Source organism: Epinephelus lanceolatus, chromosome 18, assembly GCF_041903045.1.
Source record: "Epinephelus lanceolatus isolate andai-2023 chromosome 18, ASM4190304v1, whole genome shotgun sequence".
Classification (NCBI taxonomy): Eukaryota; Metazoa; Chordata; class Actinopteri; order Perciformes; family Serranidae; genus Epinephelus; species Epinephelus lanceolatus.
The window spans coordinates 1,431,361-1,453,133 of record NC_135751.1 but is presented as its reverse complement, the minus strand read 5'-3'; the positions used below and the strand labels follow the sequence as shown (position 1 = coordinate 1,453,133).

The following is a 21,773-nucleotide window of genomic DNA, read 5'->3' as shown; positions in this document are numbered from 1 at the left end:
AATTATGTTGTATATAATTTGTCAAAAAAGCAGAGATCTTTATGTGCCCAGCTGAGATCTGGCATTTTACCTCTGGCTGTGGAAACTGGACGGTATGTTAATTTAGAAGAAGAAAGACGGATTTGTCCAATATGTTCTTTAAATGATATAGAAAATGAGTTTCATTTTGTTTTCTACTGTCCTTTATATTGTGAACTGCGTGAAGTGTTGTTTAGTAAGACAAGAATGGATGCTGATTTTGTAAATATGAAGGACGCACAAAGACTGAGTTGGCTGTTTACACATGAAACATAAATTAGCCAGGTATCTGGAGAAAGCTTGAGAGAAGAGGAAAAAAGCTCTTTATACATTCATAGATATATAACAGTTCTTTTATATTTATTTATATTGTTTGTGTTTCTTTTCTTTTCCCACATGTTTTGTATATGTAAGACCGGAAGATGTATATTTTGTAAATAATGTGTCTTGTAATCCCATGTGGGATGGGCCAAATATATGGCATGACACGGAAATAAAATATAATGAATGAATGAATGAATGTGTACATCCCACCCAAGGCAACTGCTGAAGTTCCATGTGAAGTTCTCCATGAACTCGTTGCTAAGATACAGACTAAACATCCTGAGGCACTATTGATTATATCAGGAGACTTCAACCATGTTTCCCTCTCCTCTCACCTGACTGGATTTACACAGTTTGTTAACTGTCCAACCAGAGAAAATAAAACCCTTGATCTGCTGTATGCCAATGTCAAAGAAGCTTATAGAGCCATTGCCTTACCACCACTGGGCAGGTCCGATCACAGCTTGGTTCTTCTGCAGACAATAACAAACCTTGGATTACCAGTGACATAAAGGCAATCTTCAATGAGAAGAAGGCAGCTTTTAGAGATGGTGACAAAGCACGGCTCAAACAAGTGCAACATGAGTTGAAGAAGAGACTTAAGATGGCAAGGGTGGAATACAAAAAGAAACAAGAGAGGAATCTACAACACAGCAACATCTGTGAAATGTGGAGAGGAGTCAACACCATCTCTGGTTACAACAACAAGAAAAGACAGCCAGTGGTGGGTGATGCAGAAAGAGCTGATGAACTCAATCAGTTCTTCAATAGATTCAATATGGCAGCCACTCCCACTTCCAATGCTGCTTCTCCTCCTCCTCCTCCTCCTCCTCCTCCTCCTCCACCTCCATCACCTCCACCTCCACAACTTGTGTACAACTCCAGTGTGGCAGCCACCCCCTCTCTTACGCCTGTGCCTCCACCCTTGTCTGTCACAGAGATGGGGATGAGGTTGGAGCTGGGAAGACTGCTCTGGGAAGGCTGCTGGCCCAGATGGTGTGTGTCCAAGGCTCCTTAAAGACTGTGCTGCCCAACTGTGTCAACCTCTCCACAAGATCTTCAACCTCAGTCTACAGTTGGGGCGGATGCCGGCACTGTGGAAGACTTCCTGTGTCGTGCTGGTACCAAAAATTAAATGTCCAGCTTAACTTAATGACGTCAGACCAGCATCCCTCACTTTGCACATCATGAAGACCTTGGAGCGGCTGATTCTACGCCTACTGAGACTCGAGATCAAAGACAAACTCGACCCCCTGTAGTTTGCATACAAACAACACATTGGAGTGAACGATGCTGTCCTCTACATGCTTCACTGCCTAGCTCATCTGGAGGAACCTGGCGCTTATGTGAGAATCATGTTCTTTGATTTTTCAAGCACATTCAACACCATCCAACCCAACATACTCAAAGACAAGCTCACAGAGATGGCAGTGGATCCTTCCTTTATCTCCAGGATCACAGATTACTTCACAGGAAGGCCACAGTATGTCAGGTTGGGGAACTGTGTGTCTGGGACATTAATGAGCAGCACTGCGGCTCCACAAGGGACTGGCCTGGCTCCATTCCTGTTCACACTGTACACGGCGGACTTCAAATACAACTCTGTGTCCTGCCACATCCAGAAATACTCGGACGACACTGCTATTGTGGCGTGTATCAGGAATGGACAGGAGTCTGAATATAGGGACCTGATAAAAGCCTTCAGTGACTGGAGTCACAAGAACTGTCTCCTCCTGAACACCTCAAAGACCAAGGAAATGAGCCAAGCCCCCTCTTCAGCCACTGAATACCTGTGGGGAGGACATTGAGGTGGTGCCAAGCTATAAGTAATCTAGGTGTACACCAGGATAATAAGTTGGACTGGTCCCTAAACACAGACGCTCTCTACAAAAAGGGGCAGAGTCACCTCTTTTTCTTGAGGAAGCTCAGATCTCTCGACATCTGTAGTAAGATGCTGCAGATGTTTTATCAGTCTGTGGTGGCAAGTGTGTTGTTTTATGCTGCAGTCTCTGCTGGGGAGGAAGCATCAGACACAAAGATGCAAGGTGGCTGGACAAACTAGTCAAAAGAGTTGGCTCTGTGATTGGAGTCAGGTTGGACACAATGGAGTAGGTGGTGGAGAGATACACACTGAAGATGTTCGAGGCCATCATGAACAACCCAGATCATCCACTCCACAACACCCTGATGGACCAAAAAACTGTGGTGGACGGCTCCTCTCTCTTCGATGCAGGACAGAGAGATACAGAAGATCCTATATACCAACAGCCACCAGGCTTTATAATTATTTGACATATAATAGATGAGCTGACAGATAATTGAATTTCCCCTTGGGAATGAATAAAGTTATTCTTATTCTTATTATGAAGTTGGCGTGAGGCACCGCACATTTCCACGGTCATTTCACTCTTGATACATCTGAACTTTGCCATGGAAAAAGACATATGCCACGTTTTTGTGCATATGCACCCTTTGTACATGAGGCCCCAGGTCACATCCACTTAGTAACAAACTGAAACAAACCACGCCCACTTATGAATGGCTGCACTCCATTTGATCCTGGCAGCATGCTGCTTGTTATATAGAGGCGAGGGTGGGGCAATCTGGTTAACTGGATTTTCTCAAAGCACAGCCATTAGTCCACTTAAACTCAGGTCACACCCACTTAGTACAGTCATCTGTATCATCTGTGTGATGTAAATGCTGTCATCCACCCATCTCTGCAAGAGTCCACACGGACGCTTGTGCCTATGTCTGTGTGCAGCACATTTTTTGTAACAGCACAGACTGTAGGCACAGCAATTGCACCGACTGTGCATACTCAATCTTTTGCTCCACACTCCTGTCCAGTCCAAAACACTGCAGTCAACACAGCTGCAGCCGCCTCACCATAGTGAAGGTAGTTTAGGTTGGATATTTGACAGACATTCACTCCAGACCTATTAGCCTTGTTTAGTGTCAGTTTTATCTGATCTCGGCAGCCCATCTCCAGCTGGGGACTGACACAGAACATCAACTGTACTGTGAATAGAACAGCTTCGCGTGACCGCAGCTATTCACGGACGTTCAATGCAGAAATAATGTCCGAGCCTTAACAAAATGCATTAGGCTACGGCCACTTACCAAACTAACAAAAAAAAAAAAAAGGTCTGACCTGCTTTCTGTGACAACTCACCCAGATTCTGACGATACTCTGACTTGATGCCAATCTGCAGCAGCTGATTCTCAAACAGAACCCCGTTGTTCTTGCACACAAACCTGTAGCATGAAGGCATTTAAAGGTTTAGTCAGCACTAAAATATAGCTTTGACAAAAAGAATAACTAAAGTCAAGAATATAACATTTGATATCAATAATTCACCAGTGCAAAATAAACAGTGTTTGTTGTTGTCTGTACAGGTCTTTGTTGCTCCTGGTGGAACTGGTGTCAGATTGTCTGTAACTTTTAGAAAGTGACTTCTTGTATTCAAGACTCACTTTGTTTTCCAGTGTGAACAATAATTAGGCATAAATAGGTAAGTAGCCCCAGTCAAACAGTACAAATGTATTTTCTGGTAAAAAAAAACAGAGTGAACCACAGAGTGTATAGAAAAACATTTCATTATTTCAGAGTATTAAGTCCAACTTGAAAAACAGCATGGCAAACAGATTAGGCAAAGTGGTGGATCTTGCACTGGCTTTCTTTAAAACAGGAACCTATTAGCAATCAGTACTGATCATCACCCAATTCATCACAGCACTATGTTGGTCAGATGGCTGCACTATAACAAAACTCAAAGCAGTAAATGTAATGGCTTATCCAAGTGCTTATCAAGTCAAACCCTTCCTACAGAAATCAAGCAGGGCTGCAGCTAAGCAAACACATGACAAAGCTTACACACAGAGAAAGACCTTACTTGTTAAGAAGTTCGTCTGCCTCAGACAGGGGAGGAGCAGGATCCTCAGAGGGAGGAGCAGAGCTAGGAGACCACAGGACAGCCCAGAGGACAGGGGAGGGATGGATACAGATAGACAACAGGACAGATGGGGAATGAATGGATAGAGCAGAAATGAGAGGTGAAAAAAGCCATCCATTCACCACAGCGTACAGTGACAGTGTGATCAACATTAGTCCAGAGAAACATGACAGAAGAAGAAAGAAGGATAAAATGCAGAGACGGTTAGTAAAAGCAGTTTGTACAAAGATGATACAATTACAAAATGAAAGGTTTCTGTTGGGTAGTTACACTGTGTAACTAATACTCATCTGGTGCAGTCAGTATGAATCTGGACAGTTTCTGTTGTTTTGGTGCTACACTCAAGTACACTGTATCACAAATTAAAAACAACAGCTATTGAGTGTGAAGTGCAGACTTTCATCTGACAGTGTTTATATCCAGACTTCCAAAACTGGGGGACCAACATCCAAAATGGGCCACGATTCATACCGTTTACATGCAGCAAGGTTTCTATCAACCTTATAGACACTTTCATTTGAAATCCTATGTTCTTTGAGCCAAAAAAATGATTCAGAGTCCAAATGTGTTCAGACTGTACTCTATATCAAACACTGTTGACATGTTTAAAAACACATCCATAATCTACACATAAAGCTTGATGCCAGGAACATTTTTTTGTGAGAAAAAGTTTGGGGATTTAAGTTTGCAACTTGGTTTTCCATTTGTGGAGTGGTTACCATGTACTTGCGTGATGCCTAGGCCTGTCGCGATACGCGATAAGTCAGTTAATTGCACGGTAAATGAAAAGGGAGACGGTAACTTTCCGGCCGCGATTAATTGCCATATTCATGCGTATTTGTTTTCCTCGTCTCTCTCCACCAAAGAGACTGGACAACCAGAGCGTTCACTGCCATGCATCATCTGGCAGCCAGGTGAGTTGGTTCATTAGCGTAATGAACGGAGGGAAAGCTCTTGTCATCGAGTGTCTTTGTCTCTGTGGGGGAGGCGGGGCTATGGGCTACACACGCACACACACACAATGCGATCTTCATGAGGGGGAGACGAGGCGGAGAAAAAAAAAAGAGAGTTGAGCGTAAGAGAAAGACATGGAACTTGTTCCCAAACCAAATACCACAACCCCTGTGTGGGAGTGTTTTGGATTTAAACCAAATGACAGAGGGGAGCCCAGTAATCTGGACAAGATGGTAAGCCGGGTTTGTTCTGAAACCATCTCAACAAAAAGAGTGAATATGACCAACTTAACTGCACACCTGAGAGTGAGAGACTGAGAGTCTATTTTTTTGTATGTATTTATTTATTTATTTTGATATTTTTTCTTGTTATTTCGGATATTTAAATTTTCTTTTTTGCATTCCTAAATACTCTTGTTAAATAAATGTTTATTTCTCTTTACAAGGGTGTACTTGCATCATTATGCATTTATTATCATTATATAAGCTTAAAAAATGGTCTAAAAACATCAAAATTACAACAATATCAAAAATGGTCTTAAAAGCACAATATTACGCAATATTATCGCTTATCGCAACAATTTCTGACGCAATTAATCGGCCAGCAAAATTTGTTATCGTGACAGGCCTAGTGATGCCCATGTGTAATGTCCTTTCATAAGTCCATAGTAGTCTAGTTCATAAGTCCTTTCTAGTAAGCACCATTTTTATGTGCATCTTTAATTTCTGAATAAAAAAAAAAGCTGAGTAGAAATGCTACAATTCTCAAAACTTAAAATATCGCAAAAAAAACAAAAACAAAAACATTTTTAAGCTTGGCTGAGGTGGTGAAAAATGGTAAAAAGTTAGGAGACACTTAAACAGTGTCAGAGGGATGAGGAGACTGTTACCTCTCTAAATGAATACATGAGACTAACAAAAATGTCACATTTCCATCTGTATTCTACATTGTACTTTATTATTTAAGGTTTGACTGGTGCTCTTTTAACTGTGCTATCTCATTCACTGTTTTCTTCTGCAATGGTTAACTGGTACTGACTGGAAAATAAGCACCACCAGCTGTTTATGTCAATGGACTCAACTTTTTATATTTGCATAACAGCAGTGGATAGAAATGCACATTATTCTGCATTTTCTTTTGCTGGTTTTTTCAAAATTCTGTTCAAATTTGCACTTATGGAAGCCTGGCTTGTGACCCAGGAAATTAAGTTTGCATGGTAGTTTTTCTTTTTGTATAATTTGCCTAAACCCTCTAGTGGCAGCAGAGCCTGAGTGCATTCTCCTACGTTTTCTGATCATTAGGTCATACCTCTCAAGTGCTGTCTGTCTGCTTTTTATTCAAATGTGCATTGTTTTAGAGCAAAAAAAAAAGAGCATATACTCAGTGGTCAGCATACGTTAAGTTGTGAGTCGTTGAGCTTTTCTTCTCCCCATTCATCTGTATCTTCTGTTATCCCACAACAAGCCTCTGTTTCACACAGGTAACTATGCACTGGTGCTTAGCTATCATGACAGACTGTGTTGCTAGTACACACAAACTATCCTACAATACAACTGAAATCAATCTTAGACCATCAGGTCTCAGGTTTAGTTTCCTGGTCAGCAAAGGGGTTCTCACAAAACCAAATACATCCATTTTTTTATTTGAATACAACTGCAAAGCGCCCTTTATGAACATGGCCAACTTTTTTTTTTTTTTAACAGAGAACAGCTGCCTGCTTTAACTCAAAATGGGGCTGGTGACAGCAAGAGTTGTAAGCAATACAACCTACATGACAGAGCTGCTGAGTTTGGTGATAGTTTTATTTATCTGATGATAAGCTTATCAGTTCTAAAAATGTTGAAAGGCATCAACATAAATGTAGAGCAAGTCAGGTGCTTTTATGTAAATCGAAATGGCTCGTGCACTAAGCTATCCATTCAGTGTAGAATTAACACGTTCATTTCAACATTAATAGCCTGTCCTTGGATGTGCCATATTTGTATTGTTGTAGTTAATTCTGTAGGGTACTACTGGGCTCTTACTCCGAGTCACCAGAACCCTCCACCAATAGGGAGTCAGAGGTCTCGGTGGGCTGTTCCAGCTCTCTGTCAATGTCCAATCACGGTAGAGGACAGGAGACAGACAGTCAGACACACGCGCATGCGCGCGAGCACACACACACACACACACACACACACACACACACACACACACACACACACACAGAGGGAAATGGAGAGAAGGGAAGGAGAGAAAAAGACGAAAGACAGTCACATACACAGCAAGATAAAAAAACAGACAAGTGTAGCAGACCTGCCAACCATGAAGATAAGTCTACACTTTTTCCTGCATGTTTCACATACATCTTCTCCCTGGCAGCACAGAAGATCTATACAATCAACATAGTTTCAAGGTGGACACCTAAGATGAGTGTCGCCAATTCAGTATCTGACCAAATGTCTCCTCATCTGTTCCTGAGTTATGATGTCAAGTAATGGCCAGAAAAGTGTTTTTGAAAAATATTACGATGTCACAGTGAAGCTGACCTTTGACTTTTTGGATATAAAATGTCATCACTTCATCATTTTATTCTATTAATTATTTGTGTCAAATTTTGTCTTAATTAGTATATGAGTTATGGCAAAAAACAAGTTTTGTGAGGTCATGGTGACCTTGACCTTCCACCACCAAATTCTAAGCAGTTCATTCTTGAGGGCAAGTGGATGTTTGTGCCAAATTTAAGAAAATTCCCTTAAGGCCTTTTTGAGATATTACATTCATAAAATGAGACAGAGACAAGGTCATATGGATCTTGAGTACTGACCACCAAAATCTAAACAGTTTATCCTTAAGTCCAAAGGCCTGTTTCCACCGCAGGAACTTCGGGGTAATTTTACGGGGCTGGGGCCGTTGGTGTGTGTCTCCACCGCAGGAACCACCCCCGAAGGACAGAGTTCCGTAACTTTTACGGGGGCTAAACAAGTCCCTGCCTCGCGGTAGGTACTCAGAACGGCCCCGAAAGACTCCTGGCTGGGGCTTGGGGATTACTTGGTGCTGATTGGATATACTCAAGGAGGGATGTGACGTCAACAGAAAGCAACAAAATACCCGGCATTTTTAAAACTCAGCAGACGAGGGTTAGCTCGTTCATATAGCTTTTGCCGCCATGTAAAAAAAAACTCACTAAATGGCCCATGAAAAAAATATTCTTTCCAGCAGATATCTTAGTTACAACATGTTTGAGCTAGCAAAGCAGTTTTGTGTTGATATGTGTGGTATTTATTCAGTTTTGGGAAATCACGATGTCTAGAAAGCATCAGCTAACAGCAGCAGCAAAGCTAACATCAGGATGTCATCTGTTAAGCCTCCCGTTGTCGGATATGACATGAAACTACTCTAGTTATTACAGACACCGCTATCGGCTAACGGCGTCCCTACGTCCCCCCGGTCAAAATGGTCGCGCAACGATTACGTCACATCCAGAGGCAGCCCGTAACTTTACAAGAACCTTCCTCGTACTCCACTCTGTGGAGACACGGCGGTTGAGAGGGCTGAACGAGAGGACGTTCCTGTAGTAGTTCCTGCCACCCAAATAGTACCAGGAACTTCTTCAGTGGAAACGGGCCTCAAGTAGATGTTTGTGCCAAATTTGAAGAAATTCATTTAAGGTGTTCATAAGATACCACATTCACAAGAATACAACAGAAGAGGTTACAGTGACCATGACTTTTGACCTTTGACCACCAAATTCTGATCAGTTCATCCTTGACCTAAAGTGGATGTTTGTGCTAAATTTGAAGAAATTCCCTCAAGGTGCTCTTTTGATAATACATCCACAAAAATGGGATGGATGGACAACCTGAAAACATAATGTCTCTGGCCAAGACTATCACTGGTGAAGAGACATAACAATGATTACTGAGTTTCCACAGCTGTGAAATCAAAGAAAAGGCAAAGTCAAAGGTCAAATCCCATTTCATGGCTTTTACTTGCATGTTTTTCTTGTTTTCTTTCTTTGCTTTCAAACCACTCTAGTTAGCTTCGGCCCAGCATTGTCTGATAAAGACAAAACGGCCGACAGCAAAGAGAGGAGGGAGGGCAGGGCAAGGGACAGATTTAACTAGGAGCACTGATTGAAGTCTTCGTTATCTTCTATCATATTTATAAAAAAATAACATCAGCATCTGAATACAAATATCTCTAGGTTGACAGGTCCATATTAGACAAAGGTAGAGCAAAGAAAGATAGAGCCAACAGAATGACAACCAGCATGGACACAATAAAACTAGTTGCATAGTAGTCTAACAGCACAAACACACCACAAACATCACAGCTACTTAGGCTACATTAACAGATTAAAACAGGAAACAACAGTATATGACAGATTCGTATAGTCATCCCCATTAGGGTCCAAGACCTGTTTAGCCTGTCCACTTTTTTAACAGTCAATGTGTTAACATGCACTTAATTAACCAGGTTACAGTTGTTTTTTTCCCCCCAGGAAGGTGATTTCTTGAACATCAGGTAACTGGCCAATGTGAACTGTGATCTGGGTTTCTCGTCAGTTTTCAACAAGTATGCATTTACATGACGAAAGACTGCAGATCAGGAAATTAACAGTGGAATTAGTGGAAAAAAGGAGAGATGATTAGATTTGCAGTGACTGCGCTACTACATGTAACCTGGTTTCTCTAAGTAACCTGGTTACTTACGTGGATAAAAACACATTGAGTAAAGGCAGCAGTACAGTAGAAGGCAGAGATGTCCCAAACAGATCTTAAGGATCAGTATCAGCTAAAATAAAGCCAATCAAAATAATTTACTGAACTCTCCTGTTTAATTCTCCTCAGCCTGGTGTTGGACTGCAGCAGTCATTTACTACAGTAAAAGTGCAGCATTAAAGTGCAGCATTCTGCAGAATCAGATACAAGTTAAATCAACAGGTAGATAACAGTACAGGATCTGACTCAGTACCAGCAGATCACTGATGATAAAAGACTCGGATCGGGATCATTTCTACAGTACTACTGTCTCTTTGGCAGCTAGTTAGCATTATAAGCAAGCTGTATTGTAGCCAGCCATACTACACTTTGGCTAATGGTAGATTCTACATCTGCACATCAAGTGATGACCTTTTACCTTAGGAAGCCGTCGTCGTTCACAGCAGCAGAAGGAGCGGCAGGACCTGCCTCAGAGAACACATCCACCAATAGGCTGCCAGCACTGGTTGGGGCGGCACTGGCGGGAGCAGCAGAACGAATCCCGAGAAGGTCTGCTGATGGTGATGGGGTGGACTGAAAAAACAAACAAAAGGAAACTTGACTAAGGCAATAAAATGTAGTATATTGTTACAGCTGCTGGTATGCATACAGGCAACTGAAAGCAACCAAGAAACGAAAGTTACGAATTTAACTACTGTTCTATGAATACCAAATGAGCTTTAAGCTTTAAGCACTGAATATTCCCCTTTGCGCATGTGCAGTTCGAGTACGTATACCAATAATGTCACCTGTGACCCTGGATGACCCGAAAGAGACTATATCTTCCGGTGACATCAGAGGATAATTTCCTACAGAATCTTGTCGCAAGAACACCAGGATTCTGAGTGACAGAGTGCTCTGGCGGTCATTCGGGATTCATAGAACCGTAGTTACATCTGCAACTTTCATTCTATTTCATGCCTGCTGACCGCCAGAGGCGGTGTTTTAAGCACTGAATGACTTATACCAGCAAAGTCACAAGGAATCCAGATTACAAACCTCAATGAGTAGAATCAGAGGATTCTGGTAAGAGGACCACACCAAGTGGATGGGGAGTGGCAACATTAACCCTGTAGAACGTCGTCCACAGACCACTGTCCTGCTCTGCCACACTGCACCCCATCCCAAGGGGCAGGCATCTGTAGTGACAGTCTCCCTGCGAAATGGAATGGAGCCCACAGGGGTACCCCTTGTCATGTAGGCCCTGTCCCTCAATGGGCCCTGAGCTTCCTGTGCCTGTGCCACCTGGCATCCAAGTGGAAGCTGTTCCACCACCTCTGCAGGGGTGCAGCGATAGCAAGCCCAGTGGAACAACAGCTGAAACCGATGTTAGTTTGCCCAAAAGAGGAAAAAACATGACCATGGGCAACAGACGTCCCCTTTGGAATAGGGGAAGAAGGTGCAGGATGTCGGCCACACGGTGGGGGGACGGACAAGCTGTCATAGTTACAGTGTTCAATTCTACACCAATGAAAATTGTAGTCTGAGATGTTTCCAGACACCTCTCCATATTTACCTCGAGTCCTAGGTGGGCCACGTGGGACAGGAGACGGTCTGTATCTTGGGACACCTGAGTCTGGGATGGTGCACAGATCAACCAATTGTCTAGGTACGGGAGAACCTTCATGCCCTGAGACTGCAGAGGCGCAAGGACCGTTGCAACACATCTTGTGAACACCCTTGGGGAGAGGGAGAGCCCAAATGGTAGCACCCTGAACTGCCAGTGGCAGCCTCGATAGGCAAAATGCAGAAACTGCTGGTGTTGATGGGCAATGGGAACATGAAAATAAGCGTCCTTCAGGTCTATGGACGTAAACCATTCTCCCTGGGCAACGGTTCGCAGAACATCTGCCGTGGTCAACATGTGGAATGGCATGACCTTCATAAACCCTTTTCAGTCCCCTCAGAACTAAGACTGGACGAAATCCGCTGGTCTATTTTGACACGAGGAAGTAGTAGAACCCCCTGGGGTGTGACAGGGGGTCTACAGCCTCGATGGCGCCCTTGGCCAGGAGGGCGGATAACTCCTGGTCCAATGCTAGGGCTTTTGCCAGGTCGCTGATAATGGTCATTCTGACCCGGCTGGATGTAGGGGGCCGGCGTCGGAATTGAAGCTTGTACCCGTGGGTTAAGGTGGCAACCACCCACGGGTCTGAAGTGTGAGTAGCCCAGTAATTGAGCTGCTGATAGGAGAAATACCCGACAGCCGGCCCCGAGGCCTCAGTTCCTGGCACCTGGGGGTCCCTTGTGAGATGGTCGTCCCTGATCCGACACTGCGGTCGAGGGCACCTAGCATCCCGTCGCAGAGCCTCATCAGGGAAAACAATGAGGGATGCAATGGTAGGCTCGATAGCTGGCAGGCGATCAGGCCCACTCTTGCGTCGTACATAGCTGCCAGGGTTCGACCATCAGCAGAGAGATGGGCGCAAGCTCTAGTGTCTCTCCAACAGGCCTGTAATTCCTTCAGGTAGTCCTCAGAGTGGGGAACAGCAAAGGCAGTGGAGGCTGGCCTGCGCCTGAAGAAGGCACTTGCAGGAGCTGAGTCCGCCTGCTGTGGTACGTCCGTATGTAGGTGATTTAGGGCCATGCGCATGATATCATGCATGGAGCTGTCTTCCTTCTTGGCCAATGAACGCTGCGCTGAGGAGTGGGAGCCCTGGCTCTGAGGCCTGGGAGACCCCATCCCCTGTATCTTCCTCATAATCATGGAAGTGAGTAGCCAAAGCTGCCAGGGAGAGCGCATCATCCTCTGGAACCAGTTCTGGCATTGGAGGAATGAGCACCTCATCCTCCTCCGAAGGGACAGCAGGCTTGCGGGCCCTGAGCATGGACCTCATCTGAACCAAATCAGCAGACAGCTGATCCACCTTTGCTGAAAGTCTGCCGTGGCCAGACTTTGTCTTTTTTCTGGAGGGCGCAGCTGCAGTGGCCTCAGCCCGGAACTTAGTGTGTCGATGTTGGGGTAGAGACAATTGGCCTGATGGGGGAGGTCACATTCATCCTCTGGGTGTTCCAGCTCTGCCAGTCTGGCAGCCCTCACTGCCCGGGGCATATAGCTGCAGTTCATACAAGGATTTTCAGAGAGTGCCTCCTTCAGGTGCTCCGGTCTAAGGCAGAAGAGCCCCACAGGAAGTGCAGTAATGGGAGCTATCCATCATGGTGACACTGGAGGAACACTGCCACACTGGTTAATGCGCACCTATCCAAGCTGCAGATAACCTGAGCACGAATGCTGCGGTTAGCTGGAGCACAGAAACTGTATGCTGGAGGGAGGGAGCGTGTACGCTGCCTATACCAGCAGAGGCGAAATCCCAAGAGAGTGTAAAGAAAAAACACTGCAGATAATCTGAGCGCAAACGCTGCAGTTAGCTAGTAATCTTAAGTACAGAGACCGTATGCTGGAGGGAGGAACACAACCACAGAAAATCGGCTGCTGTAAATGGTTATATATATACAGTACAGGCCAAAAGTTTGGACACACCTTCTCATTCAATGCGTTTTCTTTATTTTCATGACTATTTACATTGTAGATTCTCACTGAAGGCATCAAAACTATGAATGAACACATGTGGAGTTATGTACTTAACAAAAAAAGGTGAAATAACTGAAAACATGTTTTATATTCTAGTTTCTTCAAAATGGCCACCCTTTGCTCTGATTACTGCTTTGCACACTCTTGGCATTCTCTCGATGAGCTTCAAGAGGTACTATATATATATAAAGATATGGATATAGGTATATAGATATATAAATATATTCACGTTCACCCATTCACACACACATTCATACACTGGTGGCCGAGGCTACCATACAAGGTGCCACCTGCTACTCAGTTTTAACACTCACACACCGATGGAACAGCCATCTGGAGCAATTTGGGGTTCAGTATCTTGCTCAAGGATACAGGACATGCAGCCTGGAGGAGGCCGGGATCGAACCGCTGATCTTTCGATTGGTGGACGTCCCACTCTACCTCTGAGCCACAGCCACCGGGAACAAGGACCACTAACTTTAACTTTCACCAGCAAAGACTTGTCAAATGCAAAAGCACTACTTGCAAGAAACAATACAGTTAACCCAAGCACAGACACTAGTGTTAACCAAAAAACAAAAAAAAATGCTTCCGGGGGTGCTAGAGAGCCAGCGATGTAGTAGGTTCTGTTTTTTATCAGCTCCTCCACCCTAACTTGATATAAATATTTAACACTCATTTTTTGCACTTTTTGATGGTGAAACTCGTTTATAAAACTCCAAACGATGGTCAAGCCTAAGAAACTGACCCAGAAAGCCCACAAGTCTCCTTCTAAGATCAAAGATAACCCGCTGACCGAGTCAGCTAACGCTAGCTCACCTGGCTCGACTAGCCCTGGGCATGCCCAAACAGACACACCGGAGGAGGATGCCTGCCTGCGCCCATCCTGGAGGCCATTAGACGGATGGGGAAACTCCATGAACGCGAGGTTTGACAACTTGGAGACAACTCTCGCTGGGGTTAAAAATGCTGTCGCCGCCAATACCTCCCGCATTATCAACCTGGAAGAATGGCACGGAGAGTTTGATAGACGCCTGGTTGAGCTGGAAAAAAGTTACGGTGAGCTGTGTGCATAAAATAAACTCTTGAAAGCCAAAGTGAACGATTTGGAGGGCTGCTCGAGGAGACAAAATATTAAAATTGTGGGTCTCCCTGAGAAAACTGAAAGAAGCTCTCCAACTGCATTTGTGTCTGACTTGCTACCCAAACTCCTGGGAGTTGAGCATTTCCCCCGGGGAATTAAAGTCGACTGCGCACACCGCATCCGCCCACCAAGCAACAGGCCACGAACCATGATTGCCAGGATACACCACAACACCGTGAAAGAGGAGATAATCCGGGTAGCTTGCAACAAGGGCCCGCTAAACTATGATAGGCAGCGCATCAGCATCTTTCCGGACATCACAGCAGAGGTGATGAAGGACCGCAAGAAGTTTGACGCCGTTCGACTGAAACTTCGGTCGGTATCCGGCATGGGATTCTGTTTCCTGCGCGTTTGATTTTCACTAATGCTGGACATACCAAAACATTTGAATCACCAAAGGAGGCAGCCACCTATGTTGATGAACACATGCAGCCTGCAGCAGCTGGAAGCACCAAGTGACCCAGACACCACCAACACTACGGATGTGGTACTATGACTTATGTATGCACTTAGGCTGCACAGGCCTGCCTGCATCGGTGTGTACATTTTTTTCTACTTTATGGACAAATGGACTAAATGAACGGTGAGGCAAAATCGACATGCTTCTGCAATAATTATAATGTTCAGAGTTTATTTGCAGTTATGTTGCCATAACATTATGACGTATTGTCACTTAGGATTACTGTCACTGTGATTGGCTCATATGTTACAAAGACATTACCTGCTCTTTAAAAAAACCCTGCATGAGCCGCAAGCAGACTTTAGCACACGTTTTGCTGCTTTACTTTTCATGTTCCTTTATTGATCCCTTTGGAGGTTTAAAATTAGGTTCTGAAATGCTTATTATGTGATTCAAAAGGAGTGTTAACAATTTGCCCACAGGAGGGTGGTAAGGGGCTGAGACAGAGGATAAGGTAATTGCTTTGTTAGATGTTTCTTTACTGCATGTATAGGGTCCTTTCTCAGCAGCTCCGCTGCCATGGGGGGTTTACATTCCCCCTTTTCTTTAGGGAGGGCAAAGCAGGGAGTTTGGGGGGTACTTTCTTTCATTTTGGTTTAGGCTGTACTCATCATACTTTGTGTAATGGCATCTTGCATTTCTATGTTGTAGGGGTGTCATGAGTGGTCCCAAGAATGATCATAATATGAATAACATTATCAACCTAACTTCTTGGAATGTCAGAGGTTTAAACAACCCATCCAAAAGAGCCAAGACATTCTCTCACTTGCATGACTTGCATGCTGATATCTTGTTTTTACGAGACGCATATTAAACACACGGAGGCCTTAAAATTTAGGTGTAGCTGGATAGGACTTAATTTTTCAGTCAACTTTTGCAACTAAAGCACGTGGTGTGGCAATTTTAATTAAAAAGAATATTCCCCTTAGTGGTAGAGCAGGCGCCCCATATACAAGGCTGTTGCCGCAGCGGACCAGGTTCAAATCCAGCCTGTGGCCCTTTGCTGCATGTCATCCCCCCTCTCTCTCTCCCCCTTCACGCTTACCTGTCCTGTCCATTAAAGGCAAAATATCTTAAAAAAAAAAAAAAAAAGAATATCCCCTTGCAACATATTTCAACTAAAACGGACCCAAATGGTTGTTTTATAATTGTGACTGGCACTATTTTGACTGTTCACGTTACCTTCCTTAATTTATATGCACCAAATTTTGACAATCCTGGTTTCTTCCGGGGGGTCTTGCGTTTAATACCCGACCAAACAACCAACTTGATTGCAGGCGGTGATTTTAATTGTGTTTTAATTACTTTTTTGGACAGGTCTTCATCACGCCCAGTTAGTCCTTGAGACTCCACAAACGTACTAAATAATCTGATGAAGTCACTCAATTTGACTGATACCTGGAGGATTCACAATCCTACAGAGAAAGAATATTCTTTCTTCTCACAAGTTCACAATACATACACAAGGACTGACTATTTTCTAATTGATTCTAAGCCAACAGCAATTACCAAATCATCTAAATATCACAACATCCTAATCTCAGACCACAGCCCTGTTACTATAGGTATGGACTATGGATGGAAAAAAACCCACTTTAATTGCCCATTTAACCCAAGTCTTCTCAATGACAAAATATTTTTGGAGAAATGCTCACTCTCGATAAAGGACTATTTAGCTTTTAACGATACAGGCGATGTCTCAGACTCAACTTTATGGGAAGCTTTCAAGGTTGTAATAAGAGGTTTTGTTTTATCCTATGAAGCAGCACAAAAAAAAACAGAGGAGACAAGGGTTATCAGTTATAGATCCCCAACTTTCTCTACTTGAAAAACAGTATCGAGAGGCTCCATCTTCATTGTTATTGAAGGGGATTGTTAATTTAAAACATGAATACAACAGTATTCTCTCTCAACAAATTAATACTTTACTGTTGAAAATAAGGCATAAACAATTTGAATTGGGGGATAAACCTGGCCCTCTGCTCTCACGGCAGCTACGAGGTGTGCAGGCTAGCAGAGCTATCCATGAAATTAAAAATCATATGAGCTCTCTTGTTACAGACCCTGCTGAAATTAAAGAAGAGCTTCAGGAATTATTATGAAAATTTATATAAATCCATAAGTTCTGCGGCAGAAGAGGATATTCTTCAATTTTTGCATTCTCTCCCGCTTCCTAAAATAGATTGCAATGCGCAAAATGAACTTAACGCTGAAATTACATTACAGGAGGTTATTACGACCATAAAGAAATTTCCAAGTGGAAAGTCACCTGGCCCTGACGGCTTTGGCATTGATTTTTACAAAGCATTTATTGACGATGTGGCCCCTCTATTGCTGAGAATGTTTTAAGAATCAATAAAAAATAAAAAAAATACCAGATTTATTATATGCTGCAAACATTTCTTTAATTTTGAAAAAGTTAAAGATCAGACTGACCCATCATCTTATCGGCCTATCACCCTTCTCAGTAGTGATCTCAAAGTGTTTACCAAAATTTTAGCAAAGAGATTGAATAAACATATAGCAACTGTAATACACCCAGACCAGGTGGGGTTTATTCCCAGGAGATTTTCCTTTTTTAATGTCCGTAGATTATTAAATATTGTATACAGTAAACAAAATAAGTCAAAATCTGCAATACTTAGGCTTGATGTGCACAAGGCATTTGATCAAGTTGATTGGAAATACATGCTGTTAACCATCAGAGAATTTGGCCTGGGCGAAAATTTTGGTTCATGGGTAGAAATGCTTTATGCGCACCCGACTGCATCAGTCCTCTCTAATTCAGACAGATCTCACCCTTTCAATCTGTTCCGTGGTGTTCGGCAAGGCTGCCCTTTGAGCCCTCTGTTGTTTGCTTTGTGTATTGAGCCCTTTGCAGTAAGCATCAATTCAATCAATCAATCAATCAATTTTATTTATAAAGCCCAATATCACAAATCACAATTTGCCTCACAGGGCTTTACAGCATACGACATCCCTCTGTCCTTAGGACCCTCGCAGCGGATAAGGAAAAACTCCCCCAAAAAAAACCTTTAACAGGGCTAAAAAAACGGTAGAAACCTCAGGAAGAGCAACTGAGGAGGGATCCCTCTTCCAGGACGGACAGATGTGCAATAGATGTCGTACAGAACAGATCAACATAATAAATTAACAGTAATCTGTATGACACAATGAGACAGAAAGAGAGACAGAGACGGAGAGAGAGAGAGAGAGAGAGAGAGAGAGAGAGACAGAGACAGAGAGAGATGCAGGACAGACGGTAATGACAGTAGCCTACAACAACATTAATGAAACTAATGATATAATATTATAATTATAATTCTGGCTATTGTGGTAATATGTTGAAAGTATATGTCTGATAGTATACATATGTGACAATAATCATATGTGTATAATAACAGTATAAGTATGACTAATGATAACAGCAGCAGCAGGAGGCATCTGGCAGGACCACAGCAGCAGCACAACCACACACGTCACACTATCCAGGCACCGCTGCGATATACACTTAACAAAAATATAAACGCAACACTTTTGTTTTTGCTCCCATTTTTCATGAGCTGAACTCAAAGATCTAAAACATTTTCTATACACACAAAAGACCATTTCCCTCAAATATTGTTCACAAATCTGTCTAAATCTGTGTTAGTGAGCACTTCTCCTTTGCCGAGATAATCCATCCCACCTCACAGGTGTGGCATATCAAGATGCTGATTAGACAGCATGAATATTGCACAGGTGTGCCTTAGGCTGGCCACAATAAAAGGCCACTCTGAAATGTGCAGTTTTGCTTTATTGGGGGGGTCAGAAAACCAGTCAGTATCTGGTGTGACCACCATTTGCCTCACGCAGTGCAACACATCTCCTTTGCACAGAGTTGATCAGGTTGTTGATTGTGGCCTGTGGAATGTTGGTCAACTCCTCTTCAATGGCTGTGCAAAGTTGCTGGATATTGGCAGTAACTGGAACACGCTGTCATATACGCCGATCCAGAGCATCCCAAACATGCTCAATGGGTGACATGTCCGGTGAGTATGCTGTCCATGCAAGAACTGGGATGTTTTCAGCTTCCAGGAATTGTATACAGGTCCTTGCAACATGGGGCCGTGCATTATCATGCTGCAACATGAGGTGATGGTCGTGGATGAATGGCACAACAATGGGCCTCAGGATCTCGTCACGGTATCTCTGTGCATTCAAAATGCCATCAATAAAATGCACCTGTGTTCGTTGTCCGTACCACATGCCTGCCCATACCATAACCCCACCGCCACCATGGGCCACTCGATCCACAGCGTTGACATCAGCAAACCGCTCACCCACAGGACGCCACACACGCTGTCTGCCATCTGCCCTGAACAGTGAAAACCGGGATTCATCCGTGAAGAGAACACCTCTCCAACGTGCCAGACGCCATCGAATGTGAGCATTTGCCCACTCAAGTCGGTTACGACGACGAACTGCAGTCAGGTCGAGACCCCGATGAGGATGACGAGCATGCAGATGAGCTTCCCTGAGACGGTTTCTGACAGTTTGTGCAGAAATTCTTTGGTTATGCAAACCGATTGTTGCAGCAGCTGTCCAGGTGGCTGTTCTCAGACGATCTTGGAGGTGAACATGCTGGATGTGGAGGTCCTGGGCTGGTGTGGTTACACGTGGTCTGCGGTTGTGAGGCCGGTTGGATGTACTGCCAAACTGTGTGAAACGCCTTTGGAGACGGCTTATGGTAGAGAAATGAACATTCAATTCACGGGCAACAGCTCTGGTGGACATTTCTGCAGTCAGCATGCCAAATGCACGCTCCCTCAAAACCTGCGACATCTGTGACATTGTGCTGTGTGATAAAACTGAATATTTTAGAGTGGCCTTTTATTGTGGCCAGCCTATGGCACACCTGTGTAATAATCATGCTGTCTAATCAGCATCTTGATATGCCACACCTGTGAGGTGGGATGGATTATCTCGGCAAAGGAGAAGTGCTCACTAACACAGATTTAGACAGATTTGTGAACAATATTTGAGGGAAATGGTCTTTTGTGTATATAGAAAATGTTTTAGATCTTTGAGTTCAGCTCATGAAAAATGGGGGCAAAAACAAAAGTGTTGCGTTTATATTTTTGTTCAGTGTAAGTTAACCTGCGAGACAGTGAAGCACAAAGGCTCCGGAGAAGAAGCTGAGTTAGTGACATGCAGTTCGGCCGAGTTAGCAAGATGTAGTAACAGGACATATATGGGGGAGAGAGAGAGAGAGAGAGAGAGAGAGAGAGAGAGAGAGAGAGAAGGAGAGAAGGTGCCCGGTGTATTATGGGGGGTCCTCCGGCAGACTAGGCCTAAGTCAGCCTAACTAGGGGCTGGTACAGGGCAAGCCTGAGCCAGCCCTAACTATAAGCTTTATCAAAGAGGAAAGTCTTAAGTCTAGTCTTAAATGTGGAGACAGTGTCTGCCTCCTGGACCGTAACAGGAAGATGATTCCACAGGAGAGGAGCCTGATAGCTGAAGGCTCTGGCTCCTAATCTACTTTTGGAGACTTTAGGGACCACGAGTAACCCTGCATTCTCAGAGCGCAGTGTTCTGGTGGGATAATATGGCACTATGAGCTCTCTAAGATATGACGGAGCTTGACCATTTAGAGCTTTATAAGTTAACAGTAGGATTTTAAATTCAATTCTGGATTTTACAGGGAGCCAGTGCAGAGAAGCCAAAACAGGAGAAATATGATCTTGTTTCTTAGTTCCTGTTAGTACACGTGCTGCTGCATTATGAATTAGCTAGAGAGTTTTTAAGGACTTACTAAAGCTACCTGATAATAGAGAGTTACAGTAATCCAGCCTCTATAGTTGGCTAACACCTCTGGATCCAGGGTGGGCTTCTTTAGGAGAAGTTTAATTACAGCTACCTTAAAAGACTGTGGTACATAGCCTGTTATTAAAGATATATTGATCATGTCTAATAAGTGAGTGTTAAAGGGATAGTTCGACATTTTGGCAATTTCGCCTATTGCCGTAATCCCTATAGTCATATGGGTAGGTACATTACCTTTAATTATCAGTGCCTGTTGTTCTGAGATCGGTGGGGCAGAGCTGCCTGCTGCTCAGCGCACAAAATGGAGGTGAACGGTACAGCCCCCTCTCTCCCTCAAAACTAATCAAATACACCATCAAATGACTCCAAAACGCTCTTGTGGACAATTTGTAGCTTACACATTCATCACGCTATGAAATAATAATGTAATGTTACGAGACAGAGTTGTTTTGAAGCCAAATGCACAGCCGGAACTACATTCCAGACATACAGTACTTGCTGGGCGGAGTGATTTCAAACAGCGTATGTTTAGTGCAGTTACTCCTGTCATCACAACAAGTTTGTTGAGAAGAAGCCAACTGCTGACCATGGCGGACTTTCTGGTGGATGACTATGATGATTTCTTTTATATTAACCAAGACCCAGAACCTTATTTATTTGAGCCAGAATATACAGAGGAAGAGTTACAGATTTTGGAAGGGCCACTTTATTAGGTACACCTGTGCAATCTAATACAATCCAATACAACAGCTCTGCCACACATTCTACGTTTACAAAGCTTTTACATTTTCAGTTTTTGTTGACATTGTCAGAAAGGTGATTATTCTACTTTATTATT

The 21,773-nt window shown here is 43.6% G+C and overlaps 1 protein-coding gene across 4 annotated transcripts in view; it reads right to left on the bottom strand.

The window, feature by feature from the left end:
- The window catches only part of ap2a1 (adaptor related protein complex 2 subunit alpha 1), a 112,344-nt gene that overhangs the window by 17,016 nt on the left and 73,555 nt on the right, over window positions 1-21,773 (bottom strand). For 2 of the 4 annotated variants that reach the window (XM_078161417.1, XM_078161416.1), the window contains exons 13-14: window positions 10,374-10,528; window positions 3,518-3,600 (exon numbers count right to left, since the gene is read on the bottom strand). In XM_078161417.1, coding sequence (XP_078017543.1) covers window positions 3,518-3,600; window positions 10,374-10,528 — 238 coding nt within the window. Of the gene's footprint in view, window positions 1-3,517; window positions 3,601-4,238; window positions 4,302-7,276; window positions 7,340-10,373; window positions 10,529-21,773 lie in introns of all 4 variants that reach the window. The other 2 variants (XM_033644780.2, XM_078161415.1) reach the window with 2 other exon arrangements.